We start from the raw sequence: 27,073 nt of genomic DNA, 5'->3' as shown, positions 1-27,073 counted from the left end.
TGACTTATGACGGGCTAGTGGATCCTCATGACTTCTTGGGACGCTATCAGTATAATATGGCGAACCAGGGTCTCAATGAGGTCCATATGTGCAAGCTGTTCCCCGAGCTGCTCATCGGGAACGCCAGAAGGTGGTTCGACAGCCTTCCTCAAGGCAGCATTAGATCCTACCGAGATCTAATGGATGCTTTCCACAGGAGGTTCTTTCAGAAAGCGGAAGCCCGAATTACTTCGGCTCAGCTGCTTTCTATACGTCAAGGTCGCGACGAAAAGATCAACGACTTCCTGACGAGATTCCACAAGGAATGCCTACAAGTAGATGATCTCAACGATCTACTTGTCATTTCGGCATTCCAAAATGGAATCCTGCCCGGAGCTCTCTACAGAAAGCTCGTGGAATGCAGTCCGCAAACAGCTCAAGAGATGTGGGACATTGCGGACCAGTACTCCCGGGCCGATGAGGCAGACCGTCGCAAACGGTCGTTAGACAGCTCATCGTCCCGAGGAGACGGAAGGAAGCCCGATCATAGCGATCAGGGGCATCCTCGCCGGACTCCATTTGAAAGAATTCAAAGGGCTCCGGTGCAAGACAGATTGGGACCCCGTCTCAATCCCGAGAAGCCGCCCACTCAGTTCGTACCGCTGAACAAGTCAAGAACGGAAATTTTCGAACTACATTCCGATATGTTCGAAAGACCAAAGCGGATGACGAAATCAGCCGTGCGACGACCTCAGGATCAATATTGCTCCTTCCATCAAACCCACGGTCATGATACCGAGGAGTGCCGAAATTTGGCTGCAGGTATTGATGTTCTTGTGAAAACAGGAACGTTAAAAAAATACCAAAGCAAGCAGCCGAAAAAGAACAAAAGACAGAGAGGTGCGAACTGCAATCCTCAGGATCCGAAAAGGCATGAGGATCCCGAAGACGACGACGAGCCGCAATATGATGGAGTAATCCTGACTATTGATGCTCTCCCTGCCGGGAAGACTAAGTCGTCCCTAAAAGCAGAACGCAGAGGTTCCAATCAAAAGGAGCCAACACATAAAAGGCTGAAGAAAGACGAAGTGATTACATTTTCAGATGCCGATCCCGTCCCAGCCATCTCTCCTCATCAAGACGCTATTGTCATTCAAGCCGGAGTGGCAAACAAACTGATCCACAGAGTATTTGTGGATACAGGAGCGTCAGTCAGCATTCTTTTTAAAGAATGTTTCGATAAAATGGAAGTGGATCCAGCTCGGCTCAGTCCGGCTCCACTTCCTCTGAAAAGTTTCGCCCAGGAGGACACCCGCCCTGAAGGTATTATCAGCCTTCCGATCACGGTGGGAAAAGCGCCTACAAGCTCCAATACGATGATCGAGTTCTTTGTGGTGAAAGCTCGGTCCCCGTACAACATCATCCTGGGGAGAGACTGGCTCAACACAGTTCGGGCCGTTTGCTCTACTTATCACCTCACCATCAAGATCCCCACTAAAGGTGGGATAGCGGTCATCCGAGGTGATCAAAAGAGAGCAAAAGAATGTCTGCAGATTGCGCTTAAAAGTGCCGAACAATCAGTTCGGCACCATCAAGCATAGCAATCACAGCAACCGGAGTCAAAGGCAAGCGAGATGACCGAAGTCACTTCAGAGCCGAACTCAATGACCGTTCAGTTATACGAAGATGATCCATCCAGAACGGTCAAGATCGGCTTCGCAGGAACGCCTCTACTCCGGGAAAAGACCATTCAGCTCCTCAAGGAGTACAAAGATGTCTTTGCATGGTCTCCGTTGGACATGACCGGAGTGCCCCCCGAGGTAATCACTCATCGGTTAAATATTGATCCTTCAATCCGGCCAGTAAAACAGAAGCAAAGACTCTTTGCGGCAGAAAGAAGCCAAGTCATCCATGACGAAGTCCGCCAATTGCTAAAAGCGGATGTACTATTCGAGGTGAAATATCCTTCTTGGGTGGCCAATCCTGTGATGATCAAGAAAAAAGAAGGAGGATGGCGGATGTGCATAGATTTTACCGATCTAAACAAGCACTGTCCTAAAGATTGCTATCCCCTTCCGAATATAGATAAAAAAGTAGAAGCTTTGATCGGCTTCGAAATTTTCTGTTTTCTTGACTTATACAAAGGATATCACCAAGTGTTGATGGATGAGAGTGACGCTCCGAAAACAGCTTTCATTACCGATTTCGGCATTTTCGCTTATAAAAAGATGCCATTCGGTTTAAAGAATGCCGGAGCCACTTATCAAAGGATGGTAGACAAGCTTTTTCGGCACCTAATCGGAAAACAGGTTGAGGTGTATGTCGACGACATAGTTGTCAAAAGCAAAAGCACTTCGGAGTACGAGCACAACCTCAAGTCCACTCTCAACGTGCTCAAGAAAGCCAACCTCAAACTTAATCCCCAAAAGTGTACCTTTTTGGTAGATTCGGGAAAGTTTCTGGGTTGTTGGGTTTCAAAGGACGGACTCAAGGCAAACCCCTCAAAAGTTCAAGTCGTTCAGAACATGGCAATGCCGAAGTCCATACATGACGTGCAAAGGCTAACCGGGTGTCTAGCCGCACTGAATCGATTCCTTTCCCAAGCAGCCGAAAAGCAACTGCCGTTCTTCAAAGTGTTGAAAAAGGCACCAAAATTCGAGTGGGGAGCCGAGCAGAAAAAGGCCTTTGACGAGCTCAAAAGTTATCTAGCCGAGCTTCCTATTCTCTCTGCTCCAACCGAAGCCGAAGTAATATTCTTATACTTAGCGGCATCCGATCAAACCATTAGCGCGGTGCTTGTACGAGAAGAAGGCCTAAAGCAGTTTCCCATCTACTTTACAAGCCGAGCATTAAGAGGTCCAGAAACAAGGTATCAACCTCTGGAAAAAATTGCTCTGGCGTTAGTAAATGCAGCAAGGAGACTGCGGCCATACTTCTATGCTCACAAGGTATGCGTCTTAACCGATCTGCCTCTTCGGCAAGTTTTGACCAAGCCAGAAGCATCAGGCAGAATCGCCAAATGGGCCATAGAGCTGGGAGAACACTCAATCGAGTATCTACCTCGGAAAGCCATCAAGGGACAAGCCTTGGCAGATTTTCTTACAGAAGCAAAGTTCGATCAAGCAATTCCTGTTATTGCCGAACAGAAGAATTCTGCCAATGCCGAACTAGCACAGCCCTTGGAATCCGAAGTAGAGCCGCCGGACTGCTGGAGCGGATTCGTAGATGGAGCTTCGAATAAAACGGGAAGTGGAGCTGGTATTCTGCTTATCGCTCCCGACGGACACGAGGTAACCTACTCACTTCGATTCCTATTCCCCACTACTAATAATGAAGCCGAGTACGAAGCCCTCCTGGCCGGACTCCAGTTAGCGCAAAGTCTGCTCGTCAAATCTCTCAAAGTCCATTGTGATTCACAAGTCATAGTAAATCACATGTTGGGTACAAGTGAAGCTCGTGACGAGAGAATGAAGAAGTATTTGGACAAAGCGCAAAGCATCAGCCGAAGTTTCTCCTATTTTCGGATAATCCGCATTCCCAGAGCGGAAAATAGCCGAGCAGATACCTTAAGTAAGTTGGCCTCAGATCCGAGCTCAAAGGCGGAAGAATTAATGCATCGAAGCATTGATGAAGCTGAGGTACATTCAGTATCCAACTCGCCGAACTGGATGACGCCGATCTTGCAGTATCTGGATCAAGGACAATTGCCCGAGGATAAGAGAGAAGCTCGGAAGATCACGTGCTGAGCACTTCGGTACGAACTTCATGAAGGAGTCCTCTTTAGAAAGTCTTACCTCCAGCCGTTATTGCGGTGCGTAGGACCAGAAGAGACGGACTACATCCTCAGAGAAGTTCATGAAGGATCGTGCGGCAGCCACATCGGAGCTAGAGCTTTAGCTAAAAAAGTTCTAAGATGGGGATATTATTGGCCAACCCTGGTACAAGAAGCAGTGCAGCTCGTCAAGACCTGCCCGAAGTGCCAAATCCATGCAAATATCCCAAGGATGCCGCAGACCGATCTATCCACTATGCAGAGCCCTTGGCCTTTCATGCAATGGGGCATAGACATAGTGGGACCACTTCCTCAAGCTCCTCGGCAAATGAAATTCCTAATCGTTGCCGTGGACTACTTTACGAAGTGGGTGGAAGCTGAACCATTAGCTACGATAACGAGCTCGAAGGCATTGGATTTCGTCTGGAAGAACATAGTGTGCCGATTTGGCATACCCCACATCCTCATCTCGGATAACGGGACTCAGTTCACCGACAAGACGTTCAAGAATTGGTGCCAAGAGCTGAATATTCAACAGCGGTTCACTTCGGTCTCTCATCCACAAGCAAACGGACAAACGGAGGTAACAAATCGTATCCTGGTGAAAGGGTTAAAAGCTCGGTTAGAACAAGCCAAAGGACAATGGGTAGAAAATCTCCCTCAAGTCCTATGGTCCTACCGAACTACACCCACAACCTCCAACGGTGAAACTCCGTACAGTCTGGTGTACGGTACTGAAGCCGTGATTCCGGTGGAGATCGGAGTACCCAGTCCCCGAACTCTAAATTTCTCCTCAGAAATGAATGACGACGGACTGAGAGCCGAGCTAGATCTTGCCGAAGAAAGAAGAGAATTGGCATGCATAAAAGCAGCCAAGTACAAGGAGCAAGTAGCCCGGTATTACAACCAAAGGGTGAAGAAGCTGCAATTTCAAGTGGGAGATCTCGTCTTGAGAAACAACGAAGTAAGCCGAGCAGAAAAGCTGGGCAAGCTCGAACCCACATGGGGAGGTCCGTATCGGGTGTCAGAAGTCCTCGGCAAAGGGTCTTACAAATTGGCTCACATGTCAGGAGAACAGGTACCCCGAACATGGCACATTTCCAACCTCAAAAAGTTCCATTTGTAAGAGACAGTCCGGTCAGTCAGTCTTGAGTCCTGTTCAGTCAATGTGCTTTATTTGGTTTACTTGGTCTTTATTTGTCTCTGTGCGTTTTGTCTGTGTGTTTTGTCTGTCTCTGTGCGTGTCGTCTCTTACAAATGTTACTGAGGTATCTTGTTCTTCGAAGGCTGATCCCCTTCTTAGAACATATACAAGCCAATGATTGTGAGTCAAAGCTTCTACAGAAGATACAAGACCACAATTTAGCTTAAACAAGCAGTTCGTCTGAAACGAGCTGCAACAAGCCAACGATTGTGAGTCAAAGCTTCTACAGAAGATACAAGACCACAATTCAGCTTAACAAGCAGTCCGTCTGAAACGAGCTGCAACAAGCCAACGATTGTGAAGTCCAAGCTTCTAAAGAGGATACAAGACCACAATTCGGCTCAAAAATCAAGCACTTCGTCTGAAACGAACTGCAACAAAAGTCCGATTCACGCGATAAAACTTGCCTGAATTAGGACAAGGGAAAGTCCGATCCACGCGATAAAACTCGCCGAATTAGGACAAGGGAAAGTCCGATCCCCAAATTAGGACAACGGAAAGTTCGATCCGAGCGATAAAACTCGCCAAATTAGGACGCAAACCAAGTCCGGTCAAAGAAGAGTTCACTTCATCAGACCGAGGACAAACATCAACTTACCCCGTACCTTTATCCAGAATGCCGAAGTAATTCACTTCGCTTTCCGGGGGGGGGTAGTGATGGAGTACGTACTAAACAAGCCCAACAGCAGTAAAGCCCATCAGCCTAAAGCCCAAGAAAGAGTATCAGTCCGGCATGACTAAAGAGTATCAGTCCGGCATGACTAAAGAGTTCAGTTCGGCACAACCAAAGAGTTCGGCCCCAGCCTACAGCTCGGTAAAAGCCAACCAATCAAACTCTGCTCTCAGGTCGGCATCAAGCTCTACTCTCAGATCGGCAAAAGCTGCTCGGCAATAATTCAGTAGTTCGGTCTCAGTATTCGACCGAACTAGGAGATAGTGGACTCATGCAGGATTTCCACCTCCACTACACCCACGATCTATTTAGTGGTGTCAAGCAGTCATTAACTCATGCAGGATAGTGGACCCATGCAAGATCGCCACGATCTCCACGACATCCACTACCTAGTAAATGGCTGCATGCCACGATCTTGGTCCTTTGTATAAATAGAACCTAGATCAGATAGATAGGGTTAGACTCTCTCGCTTTCTAGAGATCAAATACAAAATAGCAAGTCTGTATTGTAAGCTGTAAGAAAACAGATCAAGCAATACAACTCTGCCCTCATTTCTTCCCGTGGACGTAGATTTACCTCAGTAAATCGAACCACGTAAAATCTCTGTGTCGTGATCTGCATCTTCCTGCATTCACTAACATCAGAAATTCGCGTACCTCATCAGCTAAGCCATTCTCTCGTCCAATAGCATTGCATGTGCCTTAAAAGTGTAATTAAAGCAACCTTGCAATTTGGTCTAGTTTATTTTTATGTCTTCAAATAGAAACTGCTAATACATCACCTACGTCTAAGTATTCTTGTTACAAATAATTATTGGATTTGGAGTCCAAATCAGATAACTACTACATTAAATTTCTCAATACTTTTAAGGTGCATGCCATGATTTCTCAATACTTGTACTAAGTCTAGCTAAATATATACCTTCATCACAAACTCTCGTATTACTGGTAAAATTCACTTTGAGAATGGTGAAAGGTAGATATGTCGAAAATTAAGAACACTTACTAGTTACTATATACATGTAAAATAATATTACGGTGAATAATACTAATATACTTTAATAGTATTCCAAACTAGTTACTCCATGTCTTATTATTATTTCTTCGACTATTTGAAAATTTTTTTTTAAACTATCGATTTAAAATCAATTGTATTATAATTCCATTTTCCAGCATAGAAAAATTGATGTGGATCGCGGACTATCACTGTACGTATATGTATCTCATATGTTATTTATTTAATTAGAAAATCATAACGGCACCCACAATGGGGCGCCCGATGGCGGCCATCGTCCTCGGGCGCGGACGATGCCTCCATTGTGGGTGCCCGCCATCGTTCGCGCCCTATGCCCACGCCCGATGCATCGTCCGCGCCATCGTCCGCCCCATTGTGGGCTCGGCGGATGATGGCCTATCGTCCGTGCCATCGGGCGCCCCATTATGGGATCGGCGGAAGATGGTCGCAGACGATGGCACGAGTTTTTTTTATTTTTTTGTCTATTTAAACCTCGTTTCTCATTCACTTGTTCATACGAACATCTCGCCTCTCTCATTTCGCTCATCTCTCACATTTCTACCTCTCTCACATACCAAAATGAACCACGACGATGACACCTCGAGTTCTAGCTCCTCGGAGTCGGGTGGTTCGACCTCAGAGACCTCGGAAGCCTTAGATGCAGCCGTTGAAGAGGCCATGGCAGAATGCTTAGTCGAAATGCAGCGCGAGGAGGCGGCGGCGGCGGAGCAGATCCACAGGCCTATTCGACGTCGGACGTCTGTCCGACGCGACCACGCGGCAGCTCACCAACATCTGGTTGAAGACTATTTTGCCGATCAACCACGGTGGGGACCGACTGTTTTCCGCCACCGGTTTAGAATGTCGCGTTACCTATTTCTCAGCATTGTCCGGACGTTGTCGTCACGTGATGAATACTTCACGTATCGGGAAGACGGCGTCGGCAGACCTGGCCTTACATCGTTGCAAAAGTGCACGACTGCACTCCATCAGTTGGCCTACGGCACCACGACAGACATTTTCGACGAGTACCTCCATGTCGGGGATACAACAGGCCGGGAGTGTCTGAAGAGATTTTGTAGGGGAGTTGTGGAGGCCTACGGCAACACATATTTGCGCAAGCCGACTGCCACTGATTGCCTGGGCCTGATGAAGATGCACGAGACAGCGCACGACTTTCCTGGGATGCTAGGGAGCATCGACTGTATGCACTGGGAGTGGAAGAATTGTCCGACGGGGTGGAGAGGCCAATTCAATAGTGGATACAAGGGCAGCCACCCGACTTTGATCCTCGAAGCCGTTGCTGACCATCGACTCTGGATCTGGCATGCGTACTTCGGCGTAGCCGGGTCCAACAACGACATCAACGTCCTCAACTCATCCACCCTCTTTGTCGAGCAATGCAACGGCAACAGCCCAGCCATCGAGTTCACTGCCAACAGGCGCCGATACCACATGGGGTACTACTTGGCCGATGGCATATACCCATGGTGGCCTATTTTTATGAAGACGATCAGCTGCCCAATGGGTGGGAAGAGGGTTTTATTTGCGCAAAAGTAGGAGTCGGCGTGGAAGGATATTGAGCTGGCATTTGGTGTGCTCCGATCACGGTGGGCAATTGTGAAAGGGCCGGCTCGTCTCTGGTTCAAGGAAGTATCGCCGATGTCATGTATGCGTGCATAATCATGCACAACATGATAGTCGAGCATGAAGGTGGGAGCATCACTGAGTGGAACGATGATAACAGTGCATCTAGCTCGTCCAGCATGGCGACCGAGCCCCCCGCTAGAGGATTACCGCTGGGCTTCAATAAGGTTCTATCTAGACATGCCTCAATGCGCAACCAACAAGACCATGCTCAACTCATGAACGACATGATTGAAGAAGTGTGGGCCCGTAATCGCCGTCGTTGAGTTTGCGTATTTTTTTAATTCGTATTGTAATGTATTAATTATTATATATGAAATGAAGTTTTTTCCCAATTTTTTTAGTTATTCAAATATTCAAATAAAAGAAAATGCATAGGGCGCGTCATAGGGCGCGCCTTAGGGCGCCCCATTGCAGGTGGGGGTAGGAGGATAAAACTGATGACGTGGGGCGCCCTGTGGATGCCCTAAGTATCACTAAAAACTTAATTTTTTATTCCTAAACTGTCGATTTTTTTCCGTTTCTCTGCATAGGTTGAAGCTCTCTCCTCGTCGTTACCTAGTTCCCTAGAGTTTGTTCTGCGTGCGGTGCTGCAACATACAAGACAAATTTGTTTTATCTTTGAAAATGACAAGCCAAATTCGATAACACTACCTGAACGTATCTCGTCTTGCATACAAAAATCTTCCTCAACTCGGCTAAATTCCTTCATTCTAGTTTCTGCTAGATTTGTTTAGTTTACTTTCCGAATACTATTTTTTTTCCTTCGGATTTCTTTTGATTTGTATTACACTCAAAAAGTTTAATTATGTAATTCAAAATAACTGTGGACAGCATTTAATTAACTCGCACACTATATATGGCCAATATATAAAAGTAAATGAATGTGAAATTAATATTATAAGTATAAAAGCGAAAACTATGACACATATGCTAAGTATAAAAGCGAAAACTATGACACATATGGCGCAATTAATATTATTGGTGTGAGTTTTTCACAAGTTTACGCAATTAGCAGAAAATCAATTATATTGTATTCAATTAATATTATTGATGTGAGTTTTTCACAAGCTTACGCAATTAGCAGAAAATCAATATTGTATTCAATTAATATTATTGATGTGAGTTTTTCACAAGCTTTCGCAATATTAGTACTACAAATTAATGTACTAATATCGTATAATTTGTGAACTACTCCCTCTATGTAAAGTACATCCATATATAGCGATAGCAGTCACAAAATGTACTGCTTGTCTATTTGTAAAATCAAGCATGAGATGAATCCTAAAAAGAATTTAACGTTAAAAAACGTTAGACATTGATACGAGCATTATTTAGTTAGTTATAAATTAGAGATTTGCGTATCTTTTCCACATCTTTATTTATTTGTGTATCTTTTCCATATCTTTGTTTTCTTGTTAAGTAAGTTAGTTATTAGCATTATAAATAGGAGTTATTGTAATCATTTGAAAAATCAATCAAGAATATCAATATTATCGTTCATTCTCTTCTCCAAGTGAGAAAACCGTCGTGCTCGACGGGCACTCGCCCGCGCCAAACATTTATCGATCGTCGATCTATTGACGCCGATCAGCCCAATAGGAGGTTTATCCTATCAAATTGGTGCTTTCATCGCGATCTCACCTTCCAACACGCCAATTGAATCACAGCTATGTCGCTGCCCGACGGGAATCCACCGCGCACAGCAACTAGCCACACCTATCGAATCATAGCTACGTCGCTGTCCGACGGGAATCCACCCGCGCACAACAACTAGTTATGCCTTCCCACCATCTCGAACCGAAGTTGCGCCGCTGCCCGACGGAAGATGTTCCGCGCACAGCACCAGATTTGGTTTCTGATGTTTTCGACTCTCTTCATTGTGTCGTAGTTCACACCTTGAGGACAAGGTGGATTTCAACCGTGGGGGAGTTGATACGAGCATTATTTAGTTAGTTAAATTAGAGATTTGCGTATCTTTTCCACATCTTTGTTTATTTGCATATCTTTTCCATATCTTTGTTTTCTTGTTAAGTAAGTTAGTTATTAGCATTATAAATAGGAGTTATTGTAATCATTTGAAAAATCAATCAAGAATATCAATATTATCGTTCATTCTCTTCTCCAAGTGAGAAAACCGTCGTGCTCGACGGGCACTCGCCCGTGGCAAACATTTATCGATCGCCGATCTACGGACACCGATCAGCCCGATAGGAGATTTATCCTATCAAATTGGGATTCATGCTTGTAATATCAGTGACATTCAAATCCCCACTAAATTCCGGAGCAGTATTGAAGACAACATGGTTTGCAGGCATGGGTAGCTCTATGCGAAAGGTCTCCGTGGCAAACAAGCACTTGATTACTTCTTCATGCGGAGGCTCCTTCTTGCTATCACGTAGATCCGGTTTTGTTATCTGCAGAGCAATAAATTCTCCTTTTTGATTGCTGAGACTGACACATATACCAGGATCGAATGCGTGCACGGTGATCATTTCAATCATCTTAAGTATGTCACTATCTTCATCGTCTTTACTCTCAACTAAACCCTTCGGTCCCATCCCATTCTCTTTCCATTTATCTTCAACAATGTTCTTTTCTCCCACAACATCATGAGAACAAGACACAACTTTATTTATCAAACCATACTCACCAGCCTTTTGCATATTCATTTGCCACTCCTTTGGCCTCGAGCTCGGGACAGCAGCTTGCGGAAGACGATTAGTGGCCAACAATGGAGCTGCCTCCGGTAGCTGTTGCAAGGGCTGGAGAGGGCCTGGAGTGGAGTAGGGCGGCAGCTCCAAGGGCTGTGCTGGACTCGACTGCGGCAGGTGATTTGATCGCGGCAGCGGCAGTGGCGGCTGGTAGGGTTGGTGGATCTGGTCTACAGCAGGGGTGGCCATTAGAGGGGGTTCCCAACACGAAGGCTGACGCGCTGGGTTTTGATCGGATTTAGTGCGGTGGCATGGTGGAGCCGTTGATTCATTGGGGACTAAATGCGAAAGCCCAAAAGAAGCCTCATTATTTCTTGATGGAGGATATGCCATCTTTCGGAGTGGTGCAGAAACATGGGGCTGATCAAGATCGGGCTCGGGCTACGGTAACGTTCGGAATTTGCTAAACTGGCTATTTGTGGCATCGAACCAAGTTTCTATCTTGTCAAATACTTCCAATAAGCGGTCTAACTTTGCGTTAATCGGGTCCTCCGCTTTGGTTGCTGGACGAGGGTGATATTGAGGCTGCCACGGGCGATATCAGGCGTAGGAGTTTCGCGGCTCGACGTATGAATCCGGGACCATACCTGGATCACGATACGGTGGTGGATAACAGTTATCGGTTCGTTGTCGGGGCGGATCCCAACAAGTGGAGCGGCGCGTCTGGACAGACCCCATTCGGTGAGGTTGCGGCGGACCGTAGGGTTCACGCATGTACCTGGGTGGTGGCTGATCATAGGACAAGCGTTGATAACGGTTATTATTTAGTTAGTTAAATTAGAGATTTGCGTATCTTTTCCACATCTTTGTTTGTAAAGGACCTAAATCCCTAACGATCGGTAGAACGGAGAACAACGATGAAGAGATAAATCCGGCGCCCGTGAGGGTCGGCGGAGGAAGAATCTGGGTGGTTGTGCGCGGGTTTCAACCCGTCGGGCAGCGACTGCAGATCAGGTATACGTCCCGGCTGTGCGCGGTGAGATTCCGTCGGGCAGCAGGTGGCGTAGGGATTAAGGATTCAACGTATTATGCAAGGGAATTGGCCAAAATAATATATTTATTGAATCAATTTGATAGGATAAACCTCCTATCGGGCTGATCGGCGTCCGTAGATCGGCGATCGATAAATGTTTGTCGCGGGCGAGTGCCCGTCGAGCACGGCGGTTTTCTCACTTGGAGAAGAGAATGAACGATAATATTGATATTCTTGATTGATTTTTCAAATGATTACAATAACTCCTATTTATAATGCTAATAACTAACTTACTTAACAAGAAAACAAAGATATGGAAAAGATACGCAAATAAACAAAAATGTGGAAAAGATACGCAAATCTCTAATTTAACTAACTAAATAATGCTCGTATCAGACATTTAGTCTTGTTTGTAAATTGTGGAACGAAGGACAATCACATTTAAGAGATACTGTAATTATTTGATTGTTACAATACAACGTACGAACAATGATTGCATATTAATCTTGCTGATATATACATAAAGCAAAAGGCAAGCTGTCACTACAAAATAAATAATGTTTACTGAGCACACCGAGCACCAAAGTGCTCGAAAAATTGGGAAGTACCGAGCATTTTCCGAGCAATACAAGTGCTCGGCATTTGCTTCGTCGGAATATTTATCTGAGCAACGATAGTGCTTGCCAAACTGGTCAACACAACCTTGTGCGATCATGAGTTCTTTCTTTTTTTGTTCTAGGCTAGCAATAGAGTTCCATTTTAATGAAAGAGTGTAGTGTTCTTCCGACTTAGGGAGTGACGCATAACTGTTATGCGTCATTATTAATGAAACGCACAACCCTTATGCGTCTTCTGTTAGTGACGCACAACCATTATGCGTCGTTAAAGACGCATAACTGTTATGCGTCTTAGTGTAATGAGGCATAACGGTTATACGTCTTTCAGTCAAGTTTTAACAGCAGAAGGCAGAAGCAGCGCACAGAATACACTTTCAATTCCTCTCTCGATTTCATGTGATTTCCTGCGATTTCCGGCGATTTCCAACGTTTTCTCCATAAGATCCGGTAATTGTTCTTCAATTTATCTACATTCATCATTATTCATGTTTATTTTGATTTCATTTGTTAGTTTTACCTAATTTATTAAATTAGGGCTTGTAGGAAAAATGTCCATAATTGTTGTTTTTTTAAATGTTTTTTATGCAGAAATCATGCAAGTATTTGTGAGTTTGTATTAGGGTGGTAGAGTAGTGCAACTACCACATATGAGTATTGGTTATGAACCACCTCGTGCGAGGAGCTCGATCATATTAAATTCATGTGTTTCTTATTCTGAATTGGTAGCAATGATCTGTGATGCGAACTAACACACAATTGAATTATTATGGAGACAATGTATAGTCTTTGCTTCCGGTATGAGTTATACATCTTCTGTGATTTGCAATGATTAAATTGTGATGTTTATGTTCAACAATGCTCAAAATTCAAGTGGGTGTATTGAATTATTCGTTGAGTATTCACCTTTGAGGAGTTCAAAAATCCCACCAGTTATTGATTATGGTATTGGATCATCTGCGAGGGTTGAACAAATGAGTTTTGACTGTGGTATTGGATCATCTGCGAGGGTGGAGCATATGAGCTTTGATCGTAGTATGAATGAGCAGAGAGATGTTGCAGATGTTGCTGATGTTGGTGTTGGATTGAATGATGAGGTAGATGTTGCAGATGATCTTGATGAGCCAAGACCACTATCTGAGACAGAGCCAGACCCCGATCTCAGTGATGGTGATGGTGCTGATGATGTTGATGGTAGTTCTGATGATGAGATAGTAGCATGTAAACCTGTTATGCAAGGTGAACAACCACTTCCGGAATACAATCCTAGGGGTTTAGATTCTTTCTTGAATTACCAAGCCGTCCGTTTGGAGTATCTGATGATGTTGTTGATAATGAACACAGCCTTTTGTATTGGAATGAGAACGAGCCGCATCGGATTGTGTTGGGAACAAAATTTGATTTCAAGCTACATGTGAAGACTGCTATAACTATGTGGAGTTTATGGAATGAAAAATAGTTTAAGGTCGTCGAGAGCAAATTAAGAAGGTGGCATGCCGTATGCAAATTTCCAGCAGGAACGACAGTAACAGGGGCAGGCATCATCAGCACCACTGACGCTGAAAAGGCGAGGGAATGTAAGTGGGAGGTTTCAGTTACACAAAGGTCCCATGACGATATGTGGGAAGTTAGGAAGTGGAAGAATCAGCATACTTGTGTAGGCCATCGTGCTAACAGAGATCATGCTAACTTTTCATCGGCAATGATTGCTCTGTTGATTCGACACCATGTGCGACAATGTGCCGATTTCAAGGTCTTCTCAATAATAGTTGATGTTCAAGACAGATTTGGTGTGTTAATCAGTTATAAGACGGCATGGTATGCAAAGAGAAAGGCTATGTTTTGTATTGACATTTTTGTTGAATTGCAGGAACTGCTGACAAGAGAGGGCATGACGTCGAGGATAAATGTTGTTGATATTTGTGTTTGGGGCATATTTGATGGATCTTATTTGACAGCTACTATGTTTATGTATCAACATTTGTGAGATGTTGTCGACAGTTATTATGATTTTTATTGACGTTTGTTGATGGTTGTTATGTCAATATAAACAAATACCAACATATGCCCGACAATACCAACTTATGCCTGAAACTTGTTTCAACCCATCAACAATGTTCAAATATCAACATATGACCAAAATCTGTTTCAATATAAACAAATACCAACATATGACCAAAACCTATTTCCCCGAAGGCGTGAACTTTGTTGGGGCTTTCCCTTTGTTCTTCCTTGTTGAAAATCCCCTGAATACATTGTGCATAGCCTTCCCAATCTTACTTGATGAACTCTTCACAGTTGGTCGTGAGGATCCCTCGGTCGGTGGTCGAAATATTACTTCATCATCTTCTTCCCCGTCCTCTTCTTCATGTCCCTCTTCTTCCTGGCCCTCTTCTTCCCCCACAGGATCCACAAATTGATAATTCTGGAAGTATGGATCACATCCTGCTAGAGCTGCATCCCAATCAGACTCACCGCCAATACCGAGCATATTTAACTGTGCTTGGTATTGGTGCTCAGTAAATAGCCTTTTTTTTGTAGTGTGTTATAGATTACTATTGAAAATTGTAAGTAACAAAAAACAAACATAAGTTTACCATAGTTTTTCTATATTAATGAAAAAATGCAATCTTTCAAAAGCTACACTGGTCTACTAAAAAATAACTAAGTATTTGTTTAAATTTTATAAATAGCTTAGGAGGGTTTTGATCCATGCAAAACCATTCTTAATACAAAAATGCAGAACCAAGCATACAAAAGTCATTTTTAGGTCATTGTAAGCTTATTTTTACGTCATTATAGTAAGGATGACATGAAATGATCTTAACATGACCTCAAATCCAAAGTTTATAATATGACCTAAAAATGTTTTACAATGACCCTCTGTGTTTTTGTTTAATTATTGACCATTGGATTGTCAAATCTCATGGTCAGGATTTGGTCTGGATTTTGTATTGAGATCAAGTTTTGTATTGATCATTTTCCTAGCTTAGGAATTACAATGATCATTTTTAGCATGTCCGGATTTTTAGAGGGGGGTTTTGGGACTGTCATATAGTATTAAAATAAATCATGTTGATTTAAAAAAAAATTTAAACTAGTATATGGATAATGGATTCATGACATGGCATCAGACGTTATTATACACATGTATAAACCATGCCACATGACATCTGACCTTATCATACACACAGTGTAAACCATTGTTACAAAAGGTTGTATCGCCAACCCCAGGCGCCCCCACCCCCGGCCCGACATCAGTGAGGGGAGGTAAATCACGATACTCAGCAGCCCACTAGAGGGGAGAGTTCAACCCACTGTCCCACCGGAGACCCACCTCCACAGAGGCCTCACGCTTGTGCCCGAGAGATGGTAGCCTCCTAACGGTGGTAGTGGGATTCGAAGCTTAAAGTAATAAATATTGTAAACTTGCAAGAGAATAATCATACCATTGACTATTTGATATTGTTAATTTCTACTGAACTATGTTTTTTGAATCTAGTATTTGTTAAGTTCTTGATAGTAAAGGGTGATTACAAGGGTAAAACCACAATAAAATCAAGAAAAACATTTCCATGTGTAATATCTGTGAATCTGTGATTGATGTCAGAAGAGGACCATGGCGTTAATTGATCCTGATGATAAATATATGTGATCCTGTTTGCTTATTTGATACTCCCTCCGTTCCCTCATAGTTGAAATGAAATTTTTTAGCACGGCGTTTAAGAAATGGATGTTGAGTGTGTTAAATAAATAGATAAAAAAGTAAGAGAGAGAAAAAAGTAAAAAAGTGAATAAAGTAAGAAAGAGTAAAGTAAGAATGAGAAAAAATGGAAATGACTCAACTATGAGGGAACTTTTCAAAATATAAAAATGACTCAACTATGAGAGTACATGTAATGCTATATTTTACTGAAGTCTGCTCAGCTTGAAATAACATAAGTTACATATTATGACTGTGAGATATCAAACATAAGTTACATAACAGGTGATAGACTGTGCAACTCTCAAAACCATGATATTAATAGGAATGATTAGGAAGATTGAGATCACTCAGTGAACTTATATTCTAAGCAATTCACTGAATTTCTTTAGCAGTCACCCTGATGCATAAAAAAGAGATCTGGTAAGTCACACTCCTGTAATTGGTGGGAGTGATTTGGACACAAATATACATATAACCTGTACCAAAGTATTTATCCAACACTTAGAATCTGCTGCAGCCTTATAAGCTGTATGGATATTGGATAATGTGTGTGGGTTCATTGCCTTTTCTTTTAACAAGAAAAACCATATACAAATGTGTTATGTAAAACAGGAACAAAATTGAATTTCGATCCATATAAGTTTTGAGACTAGAGCGTGTTTCATTTTCTTTTTCCTGCAATCTTGGAACAGGCCATGGGTTAACATTCCTTTGATGCCGCTTGAAAAATTGTCGATCCTTGAGTATATGAATGGACGGAATGGGAAACATGGGCACAAAAGGAAGTCATGTGTGTTGGTGGTTGGAAAATTCTATAACTTGCATGTATATGTAGCCTTGATTCTTCAAATTAAATAATGAATCTGGGTCGTTGGAAAGAATGATGCTCGAGATTGAAGGACGCACAGTGATTAGTGAGTCTGTGCCAAATAGTGATAGCAGTCATACTGACCTGTGACTCAGCAGATGGTTCCCTCCAAATATAAGACCATATGTAAGAAAAGTTGGAATCAGGAGAAAAATGCTCCACTTATTGGTGAACACCATACATGTTAGATACCAAATTCTTTGTGCTTTGTACTTCAAATCATTTTCTCCAAATCCACACCAACACCTTTGGACAAACGAATATATTTTAGATTTGATCGTGATCAACCCAATTATAAATATATTGATGGATCAAAAATATTACTAGTAAGTAAAAAGTAGTACGATGCATCCAAGCTTGATGAGTTAGTTCTCAATTGGAGTTAATGTGCATATAGTGTCACAATTTTAATTATCAGATATTTGGTTTCACATTGTATTAGTTCATAGGAGTATATAGTAATGATAAAATGCTACTGATTTCCGTTATATGATTAGATTTGAGAAAATGAATGTATCTGAATTGTAACTTCCAAAAAATCAAGATGTTGAATGCTAATTGTATTTCGATGAATTTTCAAATGTCATGTGCCCAGAACAAAACATAAATAAAAACAAATACCTCTTACATCATGATATAAATATATGAAATAGTACATTTTTTACAGAAAACTACAAAATCATAACCTCTGATATTTGTATTAGGCAAACCGATCATTTATTACTAAGAGATTAAAAAAACCATTTATTAAGAGACACTCTCATGTAAGCGCAGCGATTAACATGCCAAAAATCGTTTTAATTAACATTTATTTATATTAATTTTAACTTAATCACTCTTATTAATATATTAACACATGTAATTAATGAATTTTAACTTCAAATATAATGAAGAGACAAATATACCCCCGAATCACCATTCTCATATTTAAATTTAAATTTAAATATTTATAAAATAAGGAGTAGGACAGTCATAATCAGACGAACGACTTGTGCAGCGGAAAGTGAGAAACAGAGAAAAAATGGAGTCGCGCTTCCACTCTCTCCTTCTCCCGCCGCTCCTCATTTTTCTCTATCTATACCCAGTCTGCGGAAGCGGCGCCGGAGTCATCAAAGTTAATTACAAATTCGCCGGCTCCGACGCCAGTCTCAGCGCCCTCAGAGCTCACGATGATATCCGCCACCTCTCCATCCTAGCCGGCGTCGACCTGCCCCTCGGTGGTACCGGTCGTCCTGACGCTTCTGGGTACGCTTTTGTTCTACTTTACTCCTTTTCATTCCCTTCTCCGTTTTCGCGATTGTTTTTGAGGTCTGGTTATAATTAGAATGGACAATTTCGGTGGTTTGCTACTTGAATGTGGTGGATAATGTTTCTCATCGTGAATTGATGCTTAGTTTCTGTGTAATTCGTGGAATTGTGGCTGGATCTTGGCATATATTAGTAAAATTCTCGTTTTAATTTGTTTTCCAAAGTTTTTAGTTTCCGTTGTTTAATTTTACTCTTTAGGAAATTGCATGTTTCCTCGTTAGTATGTGCTTCACTGTTCTAGTGTCAAATATATGTGTAGCGATTAGTTAATTCAATCTTGGATTTTGTGTATTTACATAAGGTGGATTGTTACTTCGCCAATTGCTGGGAGTTTATGAAAACTGTGTTTATGTTTCGTTCCTGAATTCGAGGAATAACTGGATTTTAAAGGGGGTCCTAGTTGGAATGTCATACTATTTACTTTTGGACGCAGTAATCATCTTTGCATGTGTAAGTTACTAATCACACTATACAATGATGCATCGCTGTTGATGGATTCTACTGTTACTTAGAAGTCTCAAGGTTTACTAATCAACTAATCATGTGTAAGTTATGTATGTATGCACTAATCATGTTTGCATGTTTGTATGGTATGATTGCCCTATCTTATCTTCAGATCAGCTCCATTACTTATTTCTGCTTTTGCCTTGTAATTTATGCCCACCCAATTTAGCAACAGCTATGCCCACATATGTAGAAAATATACTCACGAACCAATATCGATCTTATATGCCAAGCCATGGTGTTTCAAGTCCACTTTCGGTTATGCGTTTAGGGTGTTTTCTTATTTACTATATAATTTCTAGTCTAAATTCTAAATTCGTGCCGGGTCCTCGGGAGTTTTCTATATCATGGGATTGGTTAGAGATTTCTGGTCCTAAACGTCAGTTTCTCATGAATCACTCACTCTTATCTGTAAATAATGTGAACAGATATGAGATACCCTACATGTGAATGTAGTCATGTACAATATTATTTGGTCTCACAGAAGCATGCTCGAATGCAAGTAGTCAGCTTTCCACTAATAAGATGCTAACCCTGGCAATTAATGTTTACTATTAAGTACTAGTACTACTACTAATCAGTTTGCAAAAGTATTATGTGATTCACTGATTCTTCAAGTTACTTGAAAAGTTGTTATTTGTTCGTGGTATGTGATTTTTTGAACCTTCTGCTGCTACTATAAAGAGCAGATTTTGGATATGTGGTTATTTTTTTAAACTTTCTCCTGCAGAATGATAATGATGAAACACAACTGGTTATAATTTTAAGGTTCCGCATATGAGTGTCAAATCTCACATCATTCTTCTTGCTTGTGTAATTGATGACACAGGCTCTACTATGCTAAAATAGGCATTGGAACACCGTCAATAGACTATTATGTACAGGTTGACACTGGAACTGATATAACTTGGGTTAACTGCATTCAGTGCCATCAATGTCCCTGGCGAGGTTACCATGGTGTATGATCCGACCTCATCTGTTTCTTATGTACTTTTTGTCCAGGATGAGGTTTTAGTGGTCTTAGTGCAGTAGAGATTCCTTCATCCCTGATTATCTTGTGCTTGATTTATGTTTTGGCAGATTGAACTTCCCCTTTACAATCCAAAAGATTCTCTTACTGGAAAACTAGTGTCATGTGAGCAAGATTTTTGTAAAGAGGTCGGTGGAGGCTTATCAGGTTGCAATGCTAATTCATCATGCTTGTATACTGAGGTTTATGGAGATGGGAGCTATACTATAGGATACTTTGTTGAGGATGTTGTTCAGTATGATCGAATATCTGGGGATTTGCAAACAAAATCAACAAATGGAAGTGTTATTTTTGGGTATGTAATTGTTTTTATAATAATGCTAATTATTATTATTATTGTTACTACTATTATTTAGTGAGTACTTCTATTACTGTGTATGTCTGATTATTTGAGTGGCTGTTTAAACTCAAGCATTTGACGTGCATTGCAATAGCAAGAATGCCTTTGACACATATCAATTTTACTAGCATCAGGGTCTACCCTAAGTGTGTCAGTAGAGGTATGAAACCATAACAGAAATTAGAGTGGTGTTTCCACTTAAAAGGTTAGGTGCTTTTAGAATACAGAAGGTTTAGAATCATTCCTTTTCCTGGTAAACTTGCTGCTTGTTAGTTTAAGATTTTGTAAATACTTGTTCCATCTATTATAGCTATACTTTGTATGCTAATCAACACTCTGAATGTCATAATTTGCATGCCTAGAGGCTGCAGAGTGACTATGAATGAGTTAGCTGTGACAGCATGTTTACATTGATTGCCTTTAAAATGATTTCGAAGTTAGTTCATGATTATTTCATTTTTTATGCTCTCTTCATAATTTCTCCTTCATCTCATGACTCTCTCTGCTGTATATGGTTCTTGCTCAAACTGTTATGCATATGATAGGAAATTATGATTTCATCATCTGTTGCAGACTTGCAGTTATGTCTCGAAATAAGAGTCGAGGTTTGTAATAATTTCATCTCATGGCTTTACATGCAAATGCTATAAAACAAAATGTTGTATTCTTATCTTTGTTGGTTTTTGAAGGTTTCCTGTATTTTAGAATTATTATGTTCTCATTTAATCCAATAATTGAGTGAGGCCTTTCTGAGCAGATGTGGTGCCCAACAATCTGGAGATCTGGGGCCATCAGATGATGCAGTTAATGGAATATTGGGTTTTGGAAAATCTAACTCGTCAATGCTTTCACAGCTAGCTTTGTCTGGAAGAGTGAAAAAGATGTTTGCTCATTGCTTAGATGGTGTCAATGGTGGAGGTATCTTTGCTATTGGGCATGTTGTTCAACCACTAGTAAATACAACACCCTTGGTGTCAAACCAGTATGTCAGATTCATTGCTATAACATATGCATTTTTTTGTCTTTAACCTCCTTCAATACATTTTGTTAAATAGTATGCTGTTGATTTTCTGTACTTGAGTCTTTTTTAGAGATTATCATGTAAGATTTTAATTATATCTAATAAAGATCATGGAGAGTGAGGTTGAACTGGCAAATGATTCAGTGTATCTGTTTGCTCAAAAAAAGCTGCTGGCCATGCATATTTTCGTACAACTTCTTGCATTCTCAACATAGTACTCCCTCCGTCCCACCGAAAATGACCCACTTTCCTTTTTGGTTTGTCCCAACCAAGATTACCCATTACTAAAATGTAAACACATTTATCTCTACTTTATTTCTTCTCACTTACTTTATTCTCACCACTTAACACACACAATAAAGTCGCATAAAATCCCATGCCGAGCAATGTAGAGGAGCACATCCTCAAGAATAAACCAAATATAGGGATGTGGTTCAGTCTGAAAGATTGTTTTGCAATATCTTGTTGCAATATTTTAGATTTGTTGATTAAGACAATTCTACAAGTGATACATTCTGCAATGGTACTTGACTGTGTTCTGTTGTTCCGGTATACAAAACTTTGCAGTTACTGTTATCTTTATAATGTTAAAGCCGCCTCTTGTGCAGTTATTTACTCCATTCTCTTATAGCAATTATTTAATGAAATTGTAGGCCACATTACAATGTCAATATGACTGGAATCCAAGTGGGTCATGATTTCCTGAATCTGACTTCAGATATCTATATGGCAGACAAGAGGGGAGCAATAATTGACAGTGGTACCACATTGGCATATCTTCCACAAATGATTTATGAACCACTAGTAAAAAAGGTATCTTTTGCAAAAGTTTCATTATACGCACTTTGATTGCCAAATTGGATGAAGGGAAGCTTACCTTTTTTTGTCCTTTATAATTGTTAGATACTCTCCTGGCAGATGGATCTGAAATTGCAATTGCTTCACGACCAATATACATGCTTCGATTTTGCCGGAAGGTAGCATCCATTGTTAATACTGTCTTGAATGAGTCAAATACCATTTGATGCTAGTGGTCGTTATTTGGCAATTGGTAGTGATTATAGGGTGGCTGTACTTTATAGCTCTTAAGTGGCTTATCTCTTTCTGTCTCTGGTCACTTGACTGTAATTAATTTATACCTCTCAAATTCGTAATTTCCTTTGAATTGACCCTCTACGCTTCTAACTTGTTCACATTCCCCTGGCATATTATATATGATCTTTATTATGTTCTGTACGCTTGTTATTAGCTAAATGCTAACGTTCTGATCCATAATATATTAAGCATCCTGCAAAATTAGATGTATTTCTATATTGTATACACATTTTGGTTTGAAGAATTTAAATACGGTAAGTCCTTGTTGTATGATTGTATTCGACAGTTTGATGGTTCTCATTTCAAAATGATGCATTATAGATGAAGCTATCTGCAGTCCTATCTTTGATCACTCAAAAAAATATACTTTTTTATTAGCTCTCCTTTTAGGTAATGCTTCTTTATAACTGTATTTTCACCTTTTGTAGTGTTGATGATGGATTTCCAATTGTGACCCTCCATTTTCAAAATTCACTTTCTCTGAGGGTTTATCCCCACGAGTATCTGTTCTCATTTGTAAGTACATCATTCTGTTATACAAGTACAGCATGCCTATTATCTTTTATTTACTTTAATAAAATATTTATTACTGTATCTGTATAAATATGTGTAATACAAATTGTTTTTTAAGGCTGATAGTTATAATTGTAACTGACATTTTACTTAAAATGCTAGCGTTGTCATTTTCATATTATAGCAAGGAGAGCTTGCACAACTTTACTAGCAAAATTAACTTCTTGGCTATATTTTCTCGTGGCGGCTGTTTCTTCCAGTATTGAGAAAATACCAGGGGTAGATTGCATCTTACTTTGGAGTTATCTTCTTTAGTGCATGTAAACATCTCTGCCTCAATTTAACCGTCAAATTAACAGTTACACTTAGAGAGATTGGTCCTAGAAGGCAAGCGACTTACTAAATGCATCAGAGCTTGAATTCTGGTGGACAAACATTTCAATGGTTATAGTTTTTTACATTTCAAGTGATTGAATTAGATATAGAGAATGTCATTTTGTACTTCTTGAAACTCTGGAGTTTCCACTAAAATGATCTATTTACATTTGCCACTGAAACAATATATTATCATACTCTGAAATTTATTAACCTCACTACTCCCTCCGTTCCACAGTAGTAGAGTCATTTCATTTTCTGTGCTCGTTTTAGAAAAATAATTATAAATAGTTAAAGTAGAGAAAGAGTTAAGTAAGAGAGAGAATACTATAGATAAGATTCTTCTCTACATTATTCTCTCTCTTACTTTACTCTCTCTCCACTTTAACTATTTATTACTCCCTCCGTCCCAACTAAGTTGAGTCAACTTTTGGGCACGGACTTGAAATTGTGTTTATAAGTAGGAAAGATGAAGAGAGAGTCAAGTAGGTAATGGATTAAAGTAAGAATGATTGGATGTTTTGGTTTTTGTCAAAAAGAGAAATGATTCAACTTAGTTGGGACATCCCAAAAAGGAATACGACTCAACTTAGTTGGGACGGAGGGAGTATCATTTTTCGAAAACTAGTGCAGAAAATGAAATGACTCTAATACTGTGGAACGGAGGGAGTAGTTTGTTTTTCCTTGACACATCTTATTTTCTTGGTTTGTTGGCAGTTAGTTATATTCTGCAAATTTGTTGTGTTTATATTTGTTTTATTTTTCTTTGAGAGGAAAGTTTCTCTCTTAACTATTTTTATAGGTCTGCAAGTGCAAACTGAAATCTGCTTTTTTACCCTCCCCTTGTCTTGTTATTTCTGGGCAGGAAGACTTGATGTGCATTGGTTGGCAAAACAGTGGCTTGGAGTCCCAGGATAAAAAGAATATCACAATTTTAGGAGGTAGGACCTTGCAATCTTTAATCACCATTCTGTTTATTTTAGAAGAAAATATTTATTTTGTTCATCTCCCTCGAAGGAGCACCCTAATCTTATACCTTCAGATAAATTTGTCTCCCCGTCATTAGTAGGCCTCTGGAGCTCATAAACTTGTTCCTAACTTTTTGACACAAAAGCTGCTCGATATAGCATAGAATTTCTGAGCCACAACAATTTTCCAACTTCCAGATCCCACTAAATTTTCATTTTGTTGTTTGATCTGTTGCTTTGGCACCATGAAATACTGAAATCTCTTGCATCCCTTGCGAAATATGAATAAGTTTACTGCATTCAAGTTTCTTGGGTCCAAAGGTTACTGTAGTCTTCTATTCCTTGTCATGATGCCGGTATTTTATTTTTGATGTAGCAAGCAGCATGACATAAGAAATTTTCTCAATTATTTAGCAGCTAAGCTCTTTTGCAATATTGCAGTTTTAACTTCCGAACTTTCTTAACCAAGATTCCATTTGTCACACTAGTTTTGGAACTCTTGGAAAATTTCTACATATTAAATTGCTTAGCTCTGGTCAATACAAAACTATTCACAATTTGAAGAGTGTTATATTTTCTGGTAATGTTTTCAGTTTTGAATTTAGCTTGGTCTAATTTTGGCAGATCTGGTTCTTGCCAACAAGCTGGTCCTTTATGATCTAGAAAAACATGCAATTGGATGGACTGAATATAACTGTAAGTGTTATAGAACATTCGTTATCATCATTTTGAGCCTTTGGTTTGACCTGGTCTTGAGATAAATATTTCGTCCTTTGTGATGGTTGCTCTCTTGAAAATATTTGCCAGGCTCGTCAAGTATCCAAATAAAGGACGAAATCACTGGTTCAGTGCATCTCGTTGGAGCTCACACTCTGTCTTGTGGTTGGGAATTCACCCCCCCTGTTGTATTCATCTTACTGATGATGGCTGTGTTGCATTGTTTTATACAATGACCAGTGACCACAAACAGATCAGTATAGGAAACACTGAAAAGTGGAAGGAGTAAATGACCACAAAACTTCATCCCAAAATGTGTATAATAATCTCAGAAATTGGCTAAGCTTACAGTATAATTACAACACAGAATTGTAGGTCATTGCTAGTACGATTTTGCGTTTTTGTAGGCTACATTACATGGTGTAAATAGTTTGTACAGATGAGAACATAGTGTTATTATTTCCACAGATTATGGAGGTTATAATATATGCATCCTATCATATTGAGATGTAAAATTCCAGAAGGTCATGGATTGTTCTGAAAAAAGGCCTGGGTGATTTTATGATGAAAGTTCTGCCATAATTTGAAAGGTACGTTTTTATGTAAGTTTCGTTCTATAACTCCAAATCTGTAATGATGAATCGTTGATGCATGTTTTGGCTTGCATTGGTTACATTAGGATGTCATGTCAAAATGGAAGTTGTCTATTACTTCATGTATAATGGTTTTGGTTCCTGTACAAAATTATTGTTTCAGCAAGTCATACTTTTACTTTGTTTGGGCACTTATTAACACATCTTTCATCCTTCAAAATATGCAGTCTCTTGCCATTTTTCTTATTTTTCCTTGCGTCTCGTTTGCCTTCAAATCCTGTCAAATTAGTACCCTTAAGTTGGTGTTTGGTTTATTAGATTCGGTTTGTAAGATTGTATGTTGAGATTAAATATATAGTGTGCTTGGTTCATGAGATTGAATCTCACAACTCAATTCTATATTATATCTTGGTACTATTTTATCTAGGAAACTGAACGCCACCAAAATAGTAGCAAGATATAATCTAAGATTAAGTTGTGAAATTGTTTAGTAGGAGGGGATTGGTTATGACTAATTATCACATGACTATCTATCTAGAATTAAGTTATGAGATTCAATCTCACGAACCAAACATAATACAAATTTAATCATGGGATATAATCTTGCAAATCGAACATTCTCTTACGTGCTGATTAGTTCCATTAGGAGCACAAAAGATGATCATAACAAATGATACAAATCAACACATCACCTTTGTAGATTTTTAGATCCAAAACAATTCATTTTACTATGCTACAAACAACGGCACATACATAGGCAATCAATTCTAGAAATCTACCACACCCAAAATAATAAAAACGGGACTAAAATGTACTCACTCCGTCCCATAGAAATAAGTTATATTTCTTTTTTCGTCCATCACATAGAAATAGTCTATATTTATTTATGGTAACCCCTTTCTCATTCTCTTTTATACTTTATTATTTATAGATCTCACCATCTATTATACAATTTCAACTTTTTTCTTCTTTCTCTCTTACTTTACCAATTACGCATTAAAATTCGTACAAACTCTAAATGACCTACTTATGGGACTGAGAGAGTATAGATTAATTAGAGAAAATCATTTAATTTAGAGATAATAGCAACTCGAGATTTTCCTTGGTGGCGTGTCTGATAATCTTGATTATCAGACTCATACCTACTAATTACGAAGTAGGTAGTTTACATAACATAATGATTTAGGTGTTTCAAAATAATTGGAAGTCTTAAGTATGCGTGCATTTACATAATTACATGTTATTGCCATATTCCACACAAAACATGAAGCATTATTATGGAAGTGAAATAAAAAAAGAGTGATGCTAAATGGCTATAATGTGGCCGGCCATAAAGAGATAATTTAGTCCATTTACATGTATAAAAAAATTAGAATTACCGATATAAACTTATATGTGTGTGAATGGACTTGTGAGTTGATACTTGTCTTTGAATTCCATTACG

General features: G+C 40.1%; 1 protein-coding gene across 1 annotated transcript; it reads left to right on the top strand.

Moving 5' to 3' along the window:
• Positions 1–18,149: 18,149 nt before the first annotated feature.
• LOC121757185 (aspartic proteinase 36-like) lies at positions 18,150–25,642 on the top strand. Its single transcript, XM_042152701.1, has 10 exons — positions 18,150–18,410; positions 19,807–19,936; positions 20,058–20,302; positions 21,105–21,329; positions 22,022–22,181; positions 22,272–22,345; positions 22,892–22,979; positions 24,217–24,292; positions 24,944–25,015; positions 25,127–25,642. Exons 1-10 carry the CDS (start codon positions 18,187–18,189, stop codon positions 25,270–25,272), a joined length of 1,440 nt encoding a protein of 479 aa, XP_042008635.1. The 5' UTR covers positions 18,150–18,186; the 3' UTR covers positions 25,273–25,642.
• The last annotated feature ends 1,431 nt before the right edge of the window (positions 25,643–27,073 follow it).

This window comes from Salvia splendens, chromosome 12, assembly GCF_004379255.2.
Source record: "Salvia splendens isolate huo1 chromosome 12, SspV2, whole genome shotgun sequence".
NCBI lineage: Eukaryota > Viridiplantae > Streptophyta > Magnoliopsida > Lamiales > Lamiaceae > Salvia > Salvia splendens.
Note: the sequence above shows the minus strand (reverse complement) of the source record. Positions and strands in the feature narration are given on the sequence as shown.

Bases quoted from the DNA above. Each gene is read 5' to 3' on its own strand.
- LOC121757185 (XM_042152701.1), top strand. From the start codon at position 18,187: ATGGAGTCGCGCTTCCACTCTCTCCTTCTCCCGCCGCTCCTCATTTTT. The intron at 22,980-24,216 runs GTAAGTACATCA...ATTTCTGGGCAG, and splicing joins ACGAGTATCTGTTCTCATTT to GAAGACTTGATGTGCATTGG. The intron at 24,293-24,943 runs GTAGGACCTTGC...TAATTTTGGCAG, and splicing joins GAATATCACAATTTTAGGAG to ATCTGGTTCTTGCCAACAAG.